Source organism: Pituophis catenifer, unplaced genomic scaffold (genome assembly GCF_029215685.1).
Source record: "Pituophis catenifer annectens isolate HBS135680 unplaced genomic scaffold, rPitCat1.0.hap2 SCAF_7, whole genome shotgun sequence".
Classification (NCBI taxonomy): domain Eukaryota; kingdom Metazoa; phylum Chordata; class Lepidosauria; order Squamata; family Colubridae; genus Pituophis; species Pituophis catenifer.
In genome coordinates, this window is record NW_027256887.1 from 75639147 (window position 1) to 75657832 (window position 18686).

The 18686-nt window shown below is 39.3% G+C and overlaps 1 protein-coding gene across 2 annotated transcripts in view; it reads right to left on the reverse strand.

Annotated features, from left to right (window-relative positions):
• Window positions 1-3314: 3314 nt before the first annotated feature.
• KDM5A (lysine demethylase 5A) overlaps window positions 3315-18686 on the reverse strand; it is a 52513-nt gene continuing 37141 nt past the window's right edge. For both annotated transcript variants that reach the window (XM_070947821.1, XM_070947820.1), the window contains 6 exons: window positions 16737-17288; window positions 15502-15645; window positions 14969-15128; window positions 13974-14194; window positions 12279-12689; window positions 3315-5152 (listed from right to left, as the gene is read on the reverse strand). In XM_070947821.1, the coding sequence (XP_070803922.1) occupies window positions 4949-5152; window positions 12279-12689; window positions 13974-14194; window positions 14969-15128; window positions 15502-15645; window positions 16737-17288 (1692 nt within the window). In that variant the 3' untranslated portion in view covers window positions 3315-4948. The remainder of the gene's footprint in view (window positions 5153-12278; window positions 12690-13973; window positions 14195-14968; window positions 15129-15501; window positions 15646-16736; window positions 17289-18686) is intronic.

Consider the following 18686-nt stretch of genomic DNA (forward strand, 5'->3'; position numbering starts at 1 on the left):
CCAATGTTTAAAATAGCTAGCAATACAAAAATCAAATATAAAAATATAGTTACAAAAACTCCTTGCTGCATAGGTTAGTCTGTCAGTGAGAGAACCAGATGGAATCAGTATTCTTACATCCATTTCTACTGACCTGGTTAGAGACAAACCATAACAATCTTGGCACACCAGAGCCCAGTAAGCAACAGAACTGGAATTTGTTGTCTTGCCATTCTCCCACATCATCTTTCACCTATTTCTTAATCCATACAGTTGTCAACCCGCAAAGCATCCATGGCCTGCTCTCAAGTTGTGATAGGCAAGTGGGATGGGAAACCGACAAAGCAGCACGGCAGCCAAAGACAGGAGCACATTCCAGGCATATCTTTCTCAAGGCTGTCTCCCAGGATTACCTACAGTGGCTGGAGGGGAGTGATCTCTACAACCCATTAAATTGCTCTGTTATTGATGAATGTTATTGATGACACATCCTGGTGGCAGGGGGGAAACAGGGTCATGATTGGGGCCATAAATTACGTGATGTCAAAGTTGGCTTAATTTGGGAACGTGCCGACATGACGCTCCTAATAACTGGATTTCTTTTGAAGCTTGGCTTGAGACTCCATGATTTAATTAGGGCATCCGTGGGAACCCTGACAATAGTGCTCCTGTAGACACCTTAGGATGTAAAGAGTGCATTTTGCACAACTTGCCATTTATTTACTCAACCAGCCCCTTAAGTTGCACAACCATTGCTTCCTCTTCCACACCTGAGCATTAGGTCTAAAAATGCCAGATGCAGACTATCCTATTCTATTTATAATTTTTTTAAAATGTAAGCTTTATGAAATGATTATCAATGTATGTTTAGTCATTATAGAATATCATGTAACAACCCCTTTACCTTCCTGGGTCCATCTGTCATTTTACTATATAAAACGACTAGTTTTGTCATCACAACTTAAGCTGTATTTTATGGCGTTCTTTATTCAACAGGAAGCAGGAAGCTCCAGGTAGATGATTTTATGGCAGGAAGTTTCAGGAGGCGGCAGCGGTTAAATCCACTGCTACTGCCAACGTATGCATCCATCTAGGTTAGCTAAATTACTCTTTCCAAATCCTTTTAAAAGCAACCTCTTCTTGAATATATCCAGTCAAAGGGAGCCCTCGGGATCTGGCCCTATGGGTGACCTGTTCTGCTAGAAGGCCTTTTCCAATATTGAAGCAGAAACTGCCTTTTTGCAATTCGAATGAGAGCAAATAGATTGCAAGGGGTTTCTCCTCTCCCACCGCATAACAATGCACAAAGTTCAATAGTAATATCGTATCCTTTTATCAAGACTAATATACCAAATTTATATCACCTCCCTTTGGAGGACTCTTTTCAATTCGTTATACTCATTGTTTTCTTGAATCACTTCCAAATGGTGACATTTCCCCCACTCTTGATGTAGCCATAGAAAAGAATTATCATCTCTCACCCCAGAATCAATTTTAACGGGGCGTATGGATCACGCAACAATCCTAAAAGTATTCATGTGTGGTATACACTCAAAGGGCTTCTTGTACAGCTTTACAACCGATTCTAGAAAGCAGACTGCTATAGAGAAAGGAAAAGAAAGTACATGCAACACAACTGACCACCTAGGGCCAAGCCAGTAAATCCATAGTCCATGGGAATCACACAATTGCTGGAGAGCAATTCCCTTGTGCTGATTTCAGAAGAGGGGGGGAAAGGGACAGGCAGGCTGGTGCAGAAAGGATAGTTGGGGGTTGAGGGGGAGGGATTAGCAGATGGACAAGAATTTACAATTCTGTGTTCGCATTTTGCAGAATTTTTTTTTTCCTTTCCGTTTCATAGATACCATAAGTGGTCTGCAAAATGTGAATACAGTACATTTCTCCAGTTCTCACAGTAGTAGAAGCAGCACGTATTCATTTAAATGCAGGGAACTTCACGAGATTGGAACGCTCGGCTGACAATCAGCAGGCCTGCATTCAGGGCCCGTTGCTGCTGCGGGGCGGGAGGAGTCCCCATCACATGCTCCAGCTCCTGCAGACCCAGCAGTTCGAAAGCAGGTGACCAGTAGATTAATGGGCACCACTTCAGTGGGCAACTTCATGGGGACACAAAAGAGCCCCCAACTGGGTGTCCCCCAGGCAACGGCAAATCCTTTCACCATGAAAGCACTCGGTGCTTCTGACATAGTTGTATTAGTACTCTTCTTAGGTATTATGTGCATAAATACATTAGACTTAACAAATCAAATGAGAACTTAATGATGATTAGTACCTGAATAAGCCATGCTAATACATTCAGGCTAACCCAATTAGCTAATAAGAAACCCAACAGATGACCATCATTAAACAGAGAACAGTGCCAGTTGCTGATTTCTTGCCCTACCTCGGTCACTGAAAGGAGGTCTGTTCAGAGTCCTATTTTTAACAGAAACTTTAAAAAAAAGAATCACAAAGATGAGGATGGGTCGGATAAATAAACAATGTAAAAATAATAAGAATCCAGTTCTGAAACAGATTGAGAAAGATTTTCAATGTCAAAAGGCTGTTGGACAAGAAAAGTAAGGAAAAGTAAAGGAAAATTGTAAATCTATATTCGTATGTTTTTTGGTGAGAGAGAAAGATTATAAAATCTTGATTCACCTTAATTTCTATTAACAAATGAAAACTAGTTAACAAAGATTGGACGAGTAAATACTCAACCTCCTTCACTCAAATCTTCTGAATGCTTTTTTAAACATCAAATCACCTATCTGGAATATACTCGGCATCAGGTCAAAATGTTAGCTGGAGATCCCAATTATAACTTGGTACTTTTAACGTGTTGTGTGGTGATATTGAAAATTAGTATTCTTTTTCTTTGTTCCTTGTAAACCATTGTGTTTTCTTACCTTACAGCCACTGCCAGGAACATGTGAATTAAAGCTCAATTTGCATAAAAAAAAAAAAAGGACTATCAGCATTAATGCAGTAGAACGAGGAACCTTGCAAATCTCTTCTTCTTTTTTCAGAATGTTAGCTATAATCACTGACCTGCTGAATAGGTAAGCTATTTTTCAATTTAATTTTAAAACAGAAGCACAAATAACTTGCCTCTTTAAGCATGTAATCAAAATATATAAGAAATGTGGCAGCGCTTTTCCTTTTTTCAGCAGTCTCATGATCAAATGAAGGCACCCAGTAAAAACCTTGAGCCGTGCAACTGTAGGCCATTAGTGCAACTCCAAGCTTTGAAAATCTTCCTCTGATCCCAGATTTTGATTATATTTATCTGAATCATACGGACGCTGAAGTCTATGTAGCGCCTCATGACAGTGATGTTTACCAATGAACTCTGTAAATTCCAGGTATAACAGAAGGGACACAAAACAGGCAAGGCAGAACACTACCATTTTTATATTTTAGAAAATCCCAACCCTTGCAGCTAAGAAGACTGGACGCTATAGTTACAACACATCTAGAGCTGTAGAAGAATGGAAACACAATAGATAAATGGGGGGTGGGGGGAGACACCACTATGGCTATTTTCAGCCATTTACTTACAGAAAACCCAGCAAAAACTGGAACACAGCAAGGACGAAGAGGCCTTGCTAACCAAACATACCCCAATAGGAAAGTAGCACATGATTTCTTCTTTTTTTTTTACCTATTTAAAACACAGGTAGCAGGGGGAACAAGGATGTGGGGAGTAACTGCTAAGTTCCTTGTACTACAAGGAAGGAATGAAGTAAAAAAACCCAAGCCTGCAGGCAGGTTTTTGTTTAGTGAGCCTCTTTCTTTTTCCTTCTTTCTTTCTGTGCTGCTGGTAACCGTGGTAAGTATAAAAACAAAGAAAAATAATCTATTTATTTTTGTAGAACAAGTCAGTAGTCCGAGACATAGAAAAAAGTAAAAACCAGTCCTTAAAAAAATGGGTTTACTAAAACAATTGTTATTTGGGAATACTCCCCCCCCCCTTCCTCAGCCACCTATCTTCCAGAAAACAGAGGGGCGGGGAAGTTAAAGTGGATTTGTGGCCAGGTGAAGGCCTTTAAATTCATCAACAACTAAAGGCGAGGAAGCAAACCGCATCTTATGGACAGCCTACTGGTACTGCAAGACTAACTTGATGATGCTGGGGATACTGTGACTTAGATTTTCACAGAAGACATATCAGTGCAGAATCAAGAAAAAGCTGGGCTGCTTGCAACCCGTTAGAAAAATCTCATGCACTCGTGATATCCATGACCAGCTGCACCTTGCTTTAAACGATTTAGTGACAGTGTGTTGGTAAAGCTTAAGACAAGAGAAAAATAGCTACCAAAGCAGGAAGGAGTGCTTTGCCAAGGTAACATGCCTTAGCTCTGAATTCATTAATATGTGAGCTTTCCCCCAGAAGAACTACGATCCAAATTTCTTTGGGGTAAATACAAAGCCAATGTTTTTGAGATCTACAGTTCTTCTGCTTCAAAGAACAGAAGAGAAAGGAGTTTCCTATCCTCCTGGTGTGTGGCGTTTAAAGCAGGTTCCGTAACATTGCCTCAATGACCTGAACAGGCTGAAGGAAAACCATCTCCTCTCAACCAACATGCCATTATGGGGCAACTCAGAGGGCTCAAGATTCTCCAGAGTGCTCTCAATTTAAACTGTCGAGGCAAAATATATATATATACATATATATCCATGGGCCTCACATCTGCTTCGTCTGAAGGCAGCAGCTACACTCAGCCTTCCGCAGGAAACATGGGAGTAAAAATACTGACTGGGCCTTCAAACAAGATGATATCTGCATAGCTGGGCCAGTACCCCATTGCCTGTGACATCCGCTTCATGTAATGGAAGCCAGCTACGTATGGCCAGCTCCACTATAGGGCTGTATGTCTGCCGGAAGTGAGCTTTCCAAGCGGCTGTGTTAGCTTCACACATTCTTAGTGTTCCATTTCCCTCAAGTCCCATCAAGACCAAGTAGCTGCTAACTTGTCTTCTTGAGGTCTTCCATGGGTAGCTTGTAGCTCAGCAGGAAGTGAGCTTGTGTTGGACTACCTCCTCCTTGCTTCTGTTTCTTTGCACAGTTAATACAGATATAATCTTCGCTTTCTGCCATTTCTGGTGAGACACCAACACAAACTTGATGAAACCATTCATCACATCCACCATCGCACTGCACCCAGTCTACCTGTAAGACACAATATATGCATGTTAGTTAAACTGCATGAGTTCATCATTTAGCAAACACCTTGGTTAGAGGTTGAGTGGATATTATCCAAGAATGAGCATGTAACAAAAAAAAACCCGTATTAGGAGCGAAACGTCTTCAAAGAAAAACAAGAAAGCCCCATCACCTCTTGAAAAAGCACCTTTGGGACAGTATTTGATAACCTAAATATACTTCCTTTTTAGGGGGAAAGTATCATGTATGTATTTTATGTTTTCAGCATCAAAACTGTATTCCAAGTCACTCATATACAAGTAAGTGTTTATAAAATATGAAAAATCAAGAGGAATACAAGATCCATACAAATATCAACTCTCTAACATTATAGTGTATATTACCTGTGACTTTGAAATACATTATGTGCAAAGTATCTGACGCTTTTAACAAATAACGTACGAACAAAAATTGTACCATTATCAGCGAGATCTGACAAATCATGATAGCAATGCTAGAAATGGCTTGTGATATCCATTTAACAATGGGGGTAGCAGTACCTAGACAATCATATGTAGAACTTGGAAGCTGTACAAGATTAATAGTTGGATGGAAGATCAAGAAATCTCAGGGTCGGAAGGGTAAAGTAGGAAGATGGCTGAGGAAACAGCTGGAAGAATGGAGTAACATTCCATATTATACATAGTTTCAACATTTCCAGAGTCAACAGAAGTTGAGAGTGAGCCAAAGCTATTTTACTCAAACACGTTTTTTTAAAAAATAATTACATTGTTCATTTCCCATTTATCCTCATAACCTCAGAAAGAATCTGGGAGATAAAATGATGAGCCTTCTCTGTTCAAAGTGAAATCTATATTTTAACAGTAAACTGGAAAGAAATGTAACACCTGAGGGGAAAATCTAGAGTTCAGGAATAGATCAGAAAATTTGAGTTCAGTATCCAACAACTATAGGCCCTATCTAGGAATAAAGCTTAGCTGCTCCCAACCCAAGGAGACAATATTAGACTACCTAGGCAAAAGACATGACTCACTATAATTTCATATAATGCTGACATAACCATGAATCCCTGCCATCGTGAACTCTTAAGAGAAATTAGCTTCATCATTAACCTACAGTGGTTGTAGGCCTACTGTAAAAGTCTCATCCATGCTGAAAACAGGTCCCCCCCCCACTCCTTTTGATGCTCTAATCTCAGGTTACTTTTATTTCCACAAGTGCTTGTAAATCACTACTCAAAGGATTCCTGGTTTGTTTTTCTGTTTTAGCTTTTGTTTGCAAAAAGGTAGTAGAAGATTAATGGCCACTATACATTGGCAGAACTAGGACAAAGAAGGAAATTCAAGTAGGTGGAAGTGTTAAAATGATAGCAGTGAGGGAAATATTCCAACACTGATATCCAATCCTTTACTTCATCTTGTCTCTAAGTAGTTCCCTTGCAGCAGCAGTTTTTTTTAAAAAAAGATGCTATCCTGGATTCAGATCCTGCCAATGCAGAGCATTCTGAGGGGCAGGAATTTAAATCTGGATTTCATTCTGATGAACACAGCAGTCTTGCTTACATTTTATGACTTGGCTAGAAAAGGCTTTGATTTTGTTCAACTATCCCACGGGTCAGCAACCTGTGGCTCTGGAGCCACATGTGGCTCTTTCATCCCTTGGCTGCGGCTCATTGTTGCTGGTTGTGCCACAATTTTGAGAAGAGCTTCTGGTTTGGGGAGGGAGAGGGGAAGCATGGCATGCCAGGAGACTCTATGGCAAGGGGCAGGTTTTCTGGTCGGCTCCACAATTGATAGGACTTTTGGTTAGGACAGGTAGAGGAAAAACACCGCATTAGGAGGAGACTCTATGGTGGGGGAACCGGACTTCTGGTTGGCTCCAGAATTGGAGCTTCTGGTTAGGACCTTTATGGCTCTTTGAGGGTTTAAGGTTGCCGACCCCTGAACTATCCAAACTGCAGTGAGAGAGAAAAGTAGCAGTTATTTTTACAACACTACATCACTACAATAAATAATCTGATGCTAAGTTCACCCAGTGCTTAATGCATTTCCCTGATAATGGGTACTCCCGCCAAAAAAATGGGTGGTTCCCAACACTTACATCCAGGCAAGACTTTCAGGGTTACCAACCAACTTCTGCTTCTCCATGATAATCCTAGGTCTGCCCCAATAACTAATTCCATTAATGTGTTCATCTATGTAGTTCATCAAGACTGATTTGAAGGGGGGAGAGGAGGAGAAGAAGAGAAGGTTTGAATTTCATAATTTGCCCAAACTCGTTTGAGCTGTGGTGCTGGAGAAGGCTTCTGCATATTTGTTGGGACTAACAAGCAAGTGCTGGAGCGCATAACACCAGACATGTCACTGGAAGGCAAAATCACAAAACTGTGTCCCACTTACTTTGGCCATGTCATTCAGGGGAATTCACCGGAAAAAAGCAATTATGCTGGAAAAGTTAGCAATAAAAGGAAACCATGCCTCCAAAGAACACAGTGGCTGAACACCATCGAAATCGACACCAGCCGCAGCATAGAACAATTCAAGGAGGTAGTGCAAAATCGGAAGACACAGAGAGAGACCTTGTCGAGAGTTGGACGCGACTGAATGGATAACACCCATCATCATTTTGTCCAAATCTGAAATCAAGTTAATCTATTACAAAGACATTTATTATGGGCAGATATTACGTTCTGGAAAAGAGGAGAACTATCTCTATATTTACTTAACTGGGTTAATGAGCTGCTACAGATCTGTCGTAAACAAGATTTTACATCTCTTGGAATATACTAACTTTTTTACTTGTCAATGGCCGGGATTAGTGGGAAAAAACAAGAAGCTGCCTTCAGGCAGTTGCACCCAATTAACTTTTTAAATCTTAAATATTGGCATGCATTCTGATCTGTGAATATCACAGGAGTAAGAGTAAAGAGAGAAGTGTTTTCGAAACTAATTAACAGATACTACTATTTTTATCTGTATTTTTATCTGCTGCCACAGTTATCTGAAAAATATAATCTGGTGAAATATATTTTCAAGAAACATACCCTGGAAGCTACAGTATCTTTCTATTAACTTGCTTGTAAGTAACATAACAAAGACCAAGACTGTGACTCTTTTGCTTGATGTCTTTGTACTGTCTATATCTCCGTAAGTTTATTCTGCAGATTGACACAATTAGCCAGGAAGTAAACCGGCAGGTAGTCCTTGATTTACAACCATTCATTTAACAACTGTTCTAAGTTGCAATGGCCCTTTCTGGTTTACAACCAGTTCTCACACTTATGACCGTTGTAGTATCCAGAGGTCATGTGATCAACATTTGCAATCTTCCCAGCTGGCTTCTGACAAGCAGAGTCAGGGGGGGGGGGAATCAGATTTCGCTTATGTGGGTACGATTCACTTCACTGCAGTGATTTGCTTAACAACCATGGCAAAAAAAGGTCATAAAATTGGGCAAAATTCACTTAACCACCACCTTGCTTACGAATGGAAATTCTGGCCCCAATTGAGGTCATAATTTGAGGATTACTCCTGTAACATCACTTCTAGATCAGATCAAAGGCCAATGTAGCCTAGCATCCTGTTCCTATTTTGGCCCATAAGATTACAGATTTCAACTACAATGCAAATGTTTTCTTGCTCACTTTCCTTCTAATACTAGAGAAAACAATCATCATAATTATTATCTAGTCTTTTCCATTAATTTATCTCGTCTTTTGCTGCACCTTTAAATGTTATCAAGATAATAGGTTTTTAGCTCATTTGTAATATTGTACACCACCCAGAGTTGCTAAGATGTTTTATAATCTTACAAATTTGATGGATGTGTGGATGTGTGTGCCTGCACATGTACACACAAGCTTTATAAGATAACTGCAGAGTTAGCATTCATAAAATTACTTTAGACATTTTGTTCATTATGACAGGTGAACGCTCAAAGGCTTGCAAAATGAGTTGTGCCTTTCCATTAGATAATCTTTACAGGACAGACTGCACTCTCACTCCTAAAAGAAATTAAGAGCGAAACATGTCACTAAATACCATGATATGCATACAAATTGGTACTTGATATTATGCATGTGCAGATGAGACAGCTGTGCTTTTTATTCAATATTATGTTTTGAGACAAGGACTGAAGGGGAAAACTCAGCTAAAAGTTAAGTATGGCCAAGGTGGTCATGATTAACAGATCTTTCGATGACTACCAAGTCAGATAAAACAACTCCTTCAATAAAGAACCCTAGAGCAGACAATTTCTCGAGCTCATTTCAGTTTAAATTTGGAGCATTACTTGTGACAGCTATCAAGAGCTACTTTTTAACATCTTAATTCTCAAAGCACCTAGAGCTTTTCCTTCTTATTAAAAATTAGGGTGTTAAATATCTTCATAATCTGGATGAGCAACACATTCAAACTCAGCCCTGGCAAGACTGAATAGCTATGGGTCAGTGGTGGGTTGCTCCTGGTTTGGTCCGGTTCTCGTGAACCGGTAGTAACGGTGGCAGGAGGCTCCACCCACCCGCCCAGGCATCATCATGAACTATCTTGCACAGGCGCAGAAGTGCACGTGTGCACTCCCATTGCGAACCGATAGCAGAGATAAGTAGAACCCACCCTTGCTATGGGTACATATCCCCTCCTGGATCCAAGGATTCCACATCTTTTGCCTTGATCAGTGAGCCTTTAGCCCATTCAAAGCTGGCATGCAATTTAGGACTCTTCCTGGACCCCATTTCCTGCTTCATGCAGACCTATCTCATGTACAAAGTACCCTAATTTCTGAATCGGAAGCGCCTTGAGACAGTCACTCATGGTCTGGTCACTTTGTGTGTGGATTACCCTAACACACTGTATATGAAGTCACCCTTGAAAACCACTTGGAAGCTACAGATAGTCCAGAATGTGGCAACCCAGGTGGTTTTGTATGCCGGTGCAACACATCTGCTCCCTGGCTATGCTGGTTGCCGGTATATGCCAAGTTTTTCTGCATAGCTAATCTTATCTGCATTTAGTATCGTACACTGCCCAGAGTCATTTTGAATTGGATGTCATTACAAATTTAATACATTAAATTAAATTAAACCTTGAAACTGGAGTACTAAGCAGTAAACTCCAATGACTGTTTTAAATTTATCATTCCAGGTCATCTCCTGAAATGAGTCATTCAGCATATATCATTATGCTTCCTTAGGGCTACTATTAAAGGGAGGACAAATTAACCAATATGATTTCTTAAGTATAATAATAATATAGTTAGGACACAAGTATACATAACTGTCTTCTGCCATCTTTCCTGTGATTTGTAAAAAAAAATCTACCAATCTCTTGGCAGTTGACAGTTTTAAATTGGACAAGCATAAATTGGTAGTATATTTTAAATTAATTTCTACCACTATTTACAAAGTTCATACAAAATGAAATAACCAGTGCATAGTATATATTAATCTATTGTGTATGTGATTAGTTCATACAACAAAATGATTTAATTTCTTCAGAAAGTGCTTCTTAGTTTTCTGCAGTTAAGCCCTGCAGCAAAGTTCTGTCTTTTGCAGCATATGGAAATTTTTGCAGCAGCTTCAGTCCTTATGCAGGATTTACATTTCCCACAAAGGAACAGCTTTTGTTATTTGCTCACTTAGAAACAAAACTCTTCTCTTATTGGACAATACGCTTTTAATTTCCCTTGTTCCCAAGCATGATAAAGTATTCTATTGCACATATGCATTAGCTATCTTTAAGGCATCGCTGATATAGAAGTAAATATATATCCAAAATTGATTTGTGGGAAGTTCCCTAAACAAAATCACAAAACTCCTGAGAGTACTGCTCTAAGCAAACTGTTTCTGACTGGAATGCATAGTTGTTGCAAGCAGACCTGCAAAAATTCTCCAAAGGGGGAAAATAATGAAATTTACTATAATTGAATCCAATCACTTCAAAAAACCTATGCAGGTTTACTACCAGGGAGAAGAATAGAACAGGGCATGTGGCTTCCTTCAACTGACTTAAAGAAGCTTTTGTGCAAGAATCTTTGGAAGATTAATTTTCTTTCATAAAGATAGCCATCTTAGGGACTTCAGTACAAAGGAACAGTATTGTAATAGAGAATTCTGGATATCAGCAGGTTTCTTACAGCATCATCAGGGAAGCAGATGAGGCAATGGGGAAAAAAACTTATAAATGGAAGAACAATATATAAATTCACAATTTCTTTACTAATTGTCTGCTGATGAGCAAAATCCAGTGGCCGTGACCGAATCTGCTTTAGCAAAGTCTTATCAAATATACATACTGAAACAGTATATATAACAACATCAATTGGTGCAGAATGCAGCAGAGTGAAGAGTTATGTGTGCTTCTAGTTTGTACTGGTTGCCAAGTTTGCTTCGGGGCCCAATTTCAAGTTGCTGGTTTTAATCTTTAAAATCTTTCACGGCCTGGGGCTGGGTTATCTGAATGAGTACCACTTCCTGATTGTATTTCCCCATTCCAATGGGTCTGATAAAGAAGGCATGCTTTGGAGAACAGTGAAATCTTAACAATGGTTCCATCACTATAGTTGATGTTCATTCTCTACTGGCAGTGAGGTTTTTTTTGTTTTTTTTTTTAAATATAGCACTTAGCAATAGCACTTAGACTTATATACCGCTTCACAGTGCTTTTACAACCCTCTCTAAGCTGTTTACAGAGTCCGCATATTGCCCCCCAACAATCTGGGTCCTCATTTTTACCGTCCTCAGAAGGATGGAAGGCTGAGTCCACTTTGAGCCTGGTGAGATTTGAACTGCCAAATTGCAGGCAGCCGGCAGGCAGCAGCAGTAGCAGCCTGCAGTACTGCACGCTAACCACCGCGCCACCGTGGCTCAGAATGACTGTTTTATATTTTTTTAATAATGATTCTTTCTATGTATTTATTATTTTAATTGTGTTGTATGCCGCCCAGAGGCATATTTTGTGAGACAGGGAGCCATATAAATTTGATGGATAAATAAATCATAAATTCCCTTGTCAAAGAACAGACATGTTATTGGTTTGTATTTTGACCTTTTAAATATAGCATGGCAAAAACTTTCAAAGATACAGCCCTGGAGTCTGAAGCAATGATCTTTGAAACATCAATCAAGGTGACCCACCTTGTCCTTGCACGGCCTCTGACAGTTCTGTGCAGCACATACTGCATTTTCATCATCTGACTCTTCTGCTCCTGACCAGTCGTACTTGGAGGGGATGTCCAAAACTTTCTTCTCCCTCTTTTTTTCAGTGCACTCTTTCACCAGCTCTACCTTCGTTGCAGCCACTTTCTCACGCTTCTTCTTTCGTTCTTCTTCTTTAGCCAGCTTTTTGGCCAGTTTGTTCAGCTCCTTTGTCTTGTCCATTGTTAGTTTTAGCTTCTTCTTCTTTGGTTTCTCCAACTTCTTCAGCTCTTTAGATTTCTGCTTCATGTCACCAAAGAATTGCTCTGCTTTCTCTAGTTTGCGCTTCCTTTTTCTCTCCGAAGCATCTCTTCCCCGGGTCTTTAATGGCTTCTCATCCATGCTCTCATCCTTCAAGAAACAAAAGAAGTTGATAATTGCCAGATTATGCCCTTGTGTATCATAAAAGCAATATGAAGAAGCTAGTTTCCATAAGCACACAGTACTTCCAGTGAGTGAATAAACTCATTAACAGGAGGAAAAGAGGCAGAGTAAATAATAATCACAATGCCAATTTAAAGTCTAAGGTGGCACACTCTATTTTGGAACCAAATGGGTGTTAAACAACTTGTAAAATAACATACATATAACCCAAGCTAGTTATCTGCTTTCTTGGGAAGAGCCAATCAGAAGGATTGGAATGGAAAGCAAGTCATCATTTGCAAAAAGAGTCCTAGACATATTTCTTCTTTCTCTGCCTCAAAAATGAATTCTTTTCACGAGGCTGAATTTGACCATTTCACTTTCAATATCTAGGAGATCATGACTTCAAGTCCTACCCTAGCCATGAAAGTCAGCTGGGTGACGTTGGGCCAGTCACTGTCTCTCAGCCCAAACACCACACAAGGTCATTGTTGGAGGAAAAATAGGAGGAGGAAAGTTTGCTGGATATGTTTGCCACCTTGAGTTATTTGTAAAAATAATAAAGGCAGGAGATAGATAGATAGATAGATAGATAGATAGATAGATAGATAGATAGATAGATAGATAGATAGATGTGTGTGTGTGTGTGTGTGTATGTACACATCTTACAATAACAGAGCCTTAGACTCTGGGTTTCCTCTGTTAACGGTAATCAACAAGCTTTTTGCTGCATTTGAATAGGAATGGCCCCACATTCCTGGCACTTGAAATAGGGACAGGATATTTTTGCATCAAATTATAAGATGCTTACCCCAGGATTCTCCAGACTTTCCAAGCAAGAATATGTGATACAATGCAGTGGTGGATTGCTACCGGTTCGCCCCGGATTGGGCGAACCGGTAGCATCGGTGGTGGGAGGCTCCGCCCACCTGCCCGGATGCTTTTGCACAGAAGCGGCATGCGCGCACGCTCACCCACAAACAAACCGGTAGCAACAGGTTTTGAAACCCACTAATGGTACAATGTTTCACTGTATGGATTCAGTGAGAAATTTTTTAAAAAGGAATAAATAAAAGTAGAAGGGCAGATGCGAAGAGCTGATAGGGGCTTTAAGGAAGACTTTGGTAAGGAAGCAAATCCTAACAAGTAAATTAGGAGGAGGCAATCCAATAAAGAGATGAAACAGCAGCAGTGCTCTCTGCAATACCATTTTGCCAACGTTAATTTTACATGTGACTTTGCTATTTTATGATAGAAAATGCCCATCTTTACCTCCATGATATGAAGAAATCTATCTTCAGAGGGTGGATGCGTGGCCTGCAAAATCCGCCAGATGTGCTGGGTTTCATCAAGAGATACTTCTAAGATATCTCCTATCATCATTAGATCTTCTAGCTGTGATTTGGCTCCAGAAGAGAGTTCAAGCACAGGAGGTTCTAAACTGCGAGGAACTAAAGGGCTTTTACGGGGTTGCTTTCTTGGGGTATTGGAAGCTTTCAAAAAGAAAAACAAAGAAAAAAAATGTTTAAGACTAAAGGGTAGAAAACAAACAAATAACATGAAATGTAAAAAAGACTTTAAGTTTTGATTTCTTAAAAAATTCAATAACCGAATTTCCTAGTAGTTGATGGCCTCTTTGTCATTAATTATAGACAGGCAAAATGACATGAAGTCGTTTGGATTGTTTAGGACTCTAAAGAAACTCAGAATCTATAGTTAATTGTTACCCAGGTGCCACTAAGCACTTATTTGGAGTACACAACCTACGACCCCAGAGATACATACAATTTCTGAAACCTTCGAAAGTTGCAGTTGCAGTTACAGAAATAGAATAGTGATTAAATACTAGTTCTGATCATGTTTCGAAAATGATTTGAAAGAAGCTTGGGCAATTACCTATTATTCATTAATAGCCACACTGTTTTTTAGATTTTTATGTGAGTTTTAAGAAAAAGATACCATTGCTTTAAGAATTATTTTAACTCATTAAGACAAGCTACATTTTTTGCAGGTTTATGCAGAAGCCTGGGAAAATACACAACTGTAGTACTTGATAATAGAGAGTATTGTGCTCATACAGCCTCCAAAACATTACAAAGCGAATGTCTGGAGTATCATATCCTCACCAATTTCTGACCCCAGAGTGCTTTATTTATTAATTTAATTTATAAATTGCTTAGAGAATTTTTGGTGAATTGAGGAGCTTATAAATTGCAATAACAAATAAATGGCATCTAGATATAATTGTAAGGGGAGGGGAGAATTACCTTGAGAACAGCTTTTTGAAGCTGATGAATATGCATGTTCAGCACAGAAAGAGGGAGCCGTCCACATGTGTGTTACTACTTCTTCAGATTTGATTGGAATTTCTTCATCACAGAAGAGGTTAGGCTCCAGACTGCTAGAAGACTTTACACTGGCATTGTCCTAAAGAAAAGTACAGCAGAAACATGAGATTATGGAGCAGGATTTAATTGTTTTAATACAACCTGTCAAAGATTTGTTACATTAAACGCGGGTAAAACCAGTGACTTTCTTTCAGTTCCTACAGCAATACATGGGCAAAGCTAGTTATAGCAGAATGAAAAAGAGGATTATGCATTTTGCTTTTCTAAAAATGTAAAGTCTGCACTAACTTTTTTTTTTAAAATCAAAATTTCCCAAGGGGCTCCTGATCATCTCATTGCATCAAACAACTTTACAGTCTATGATTGCAAAGTTCGTTACTGGTGAAGTCCCACTGAAGGAATAAAACAATTATTAACAATAGTGAGCTCAGAAATGTTATGGCAAGACTTACTTTTATTTCATAGCCATATGCTTCCCTAATGTCTTCATCTGAATCCGTCTCCTCGTCATCATAATCCATAGTCTGTCGAGGAGATGAGGATACACTACTCGTAGCCCGATTAAACCCAGATTGCTGAAAACTAGTCAAATGACCCTATGTGAAGAAACTTTCTGAGTTAAAAAAGCACCCGGTAAAGCGTGAACAAGGCAACAAAAATTACTTAAATTGATTAACAGAGATCAGATTACAAGAAACTAATTATTTGCTTTAAAATTATATTTCTAACAATAAGAGTTGAAATTTCATTTCTAAGCTTCTAAGACACAACTATAAATACTCTCTTTGTTCAGATGCTGAGAACACCATCATTGCTTCTTCACTTTTATAATCATTGTCTGTAATATATGTGGATGTTGGTAATTGATACAGCACCTGAAAATATTAGAATTTTCTAGACACCAAAGGGACCAAACAAAAACAAACATTTATCATCAATGTTTAATAATCATTTGGGATTGATATATTTATATTTATTAGATGCTAATAAATAACTTCAACAAAGAAAAACAATTAAACCCTTTTGAAAATAACTTTTTACATAATTCTTGCTAGAAAGCAAGCAGAAATCTCAAAATAAGAGGTATTCTCTACAATACATAGCAAAGGAAGGCATATAGAAGAAATTGGCAATATGTTGCTACCCTATAATCACTGGGACTGCATATTCTAACAGCTCTAGCCAAGGAAATTAATGGCAAAGAATGCTAGGAACTGCATTCAGTGCCTGAAAGGTCACAGATAACTGGAATAAAAATGAACGTAAGTGTAAAGAGATGCAAGTCCCAAAGAGATAGTTATAATAGGAAAAAAGAATACCCAATAAGAAAACAATTTCACATTAACTTCTAGAAGTACAATTCTTGAGTAATAAAAATCTACTGTATTCGTGTTTGAAAAGCTGTGTTGTTTGTAAGATTTTGGAATTTCCTGCCTTGGAATATAACTATTTGTTCCTAAGTCTTTGTAAAGTGTAAAGCCTCTGCTAATTAATGTGTATTTAGTTATGTTCTAAAAAACAACTACGTTTTGGTCATTTGGACTGGTTTAAGAACTCTATACAAAACATCAACATTTAAGGTTCCAGAAGGGGAGCATTCAGATCGAATTGGGTGACAAGGCTCAAGCAATAAGGTCATTATCCACAGGGGAGAATTGTTATATGCACCCAAGAAATAAATGGATACCTGTAAATCAGGATTGGCAGCTGCCTTCTGGAGCTCCGCGCTGATTATCTTCTCTGTTTTCTCGCGTGCCGCCTGTTCTACCATACGCTGGCTCAACACAGAAAGTTTCGCCAATGCAGAAGATAGTTCATCAGTGGCCAGGGCTTGCCGTGCTCGGTCTTGCCAGCTCATAGCTCGCTCAGTCAGGCACTGCAATGCTTCCCCTTCTGGCAACCGTACCGGGAGTTTTTGCAAGGACACTAGTAGGGATAAAATTGTCTCAAGACGAGGCCTTCGAGATCGCATGCAAAGTGGACACAAAAACTTGACTTCTTTGGCAGGCCAGCTGGAGCCCTTCTTTTGGGAGCTCGTTTTGGGAAGGGTCACGCAAGTGCTATGAAACCAGTCTTTGCAGAGTTCACACTGTAGCATGAATCCACTGGCCGTCTTGCGGCAGATGCAGAACTTGATTTCTTCAATGCGATCCACCATCGTCATCTTGGCCAAGTTGGCCTCCCTGAGGGCGTGCATGGCTTCAACCTCTTTCTGTTCCCGGTCTTTGAAGACAGCCACCTTTTCAGAGGGGGAAATAGTAGAGAATCATTCAATGAGTTTCATTGGCAAGATTCACATTCCTAAACTGGTCCAACATTTTGTTATATATACACGGTATAAATGAATCAACAGAATACTTGTTCCAAGCTGCAACTTTTTTAAAAATCTTAATATAGCAACAGCGATGGCATTTAGGCTTATATACCGCTTCACAGTACTTTACAGCCCTCTCTAAGCAGTTTACAGACTCAGCCTATTGCCCTCCAACAATCTGGGTTCTCATTTTACCCACCTCGGAAGGATGGAAGGCTGAGTCAACCTTGAGCCTGGCGAGGCTCAAGGTTGACTCATATACCTGGATCAAATTTAAAAAATGACTTGTGAAAAATAATTGTATGTGGAATCTAAAATCATCAACATTTTCAATAGAATACAGGTAGTCCTCGACTTACAACAGTTCATTTAGTGACCGTTTGAAATTATAATGGCACTGAAAAAAGTGACTTATGTCCATTTCTCACACTTATGACCACTGTAGCATCCCCATGGTCACATGATTTACATTTGGATGCTTGGCAACTGGTTCGTATTTATGACTGTTGCAGTGTCTTGGGGTCACCTTTTGCGACCTTCTGACAAGGAAAGTCAATGGGGAAGCCAGATTCACTTAACAACCATGTTACTAAGTTAACCACTGCAGTGACTCACTTAAAAAATGTGGCAAGAAAAGACGTAAAATGGAGCAAAACTCACTTAATAATTTTCTCACTTAGCAACATAAATTTTGGGCTCAACTGTGGTCATAAATCAAGGACTACCTGTATCATCTTTAATTACCACCTGAAACTTACTTATGAAGGTCGAATCTGGCTTCCATATTTAAAAGGTTCATAAACAGAATTCTGCTGCAGAAAAAAAAATCTTTTCCATCAACCTAACTTCATCCATCATGAGTCAAGAAACATAAGGGGGCTTTCAGAGATGGCTGTACAGTACTAGCAGTTTCATACCACTTGATGTGAATGACAATTTACAAGCTGATAATCACAGCCTGTCAATCTACCTGCCAGACAGGTACAGACCTAAAATCAATACCTTCAGGAGAAAAAGATGCTGCTTGTCGTATTGACACACAGAGAGAGATAACCCAGTAATTCCCTCAGAGACAGACTGCTTGAATTATTCTTTCCAAACAAAAAAAGTACACAGATGGCAGAACCAATGGAGAGAAACAGAAGCAGGAGAAAGAAGCAGGAGAAAACAATGAGGGTCTCTTCAGCTTCCCAGGAGCCTCAGAATTACTGGGATTTCCAGTAATCCCAGTATTTCCAGGAAATCCAAAAATAACTGAAAAAAAGGAAATATCTGGTTTGGGAAACTGCTGGATGTGTTACATTAGGTTTAATCTTTGCATTA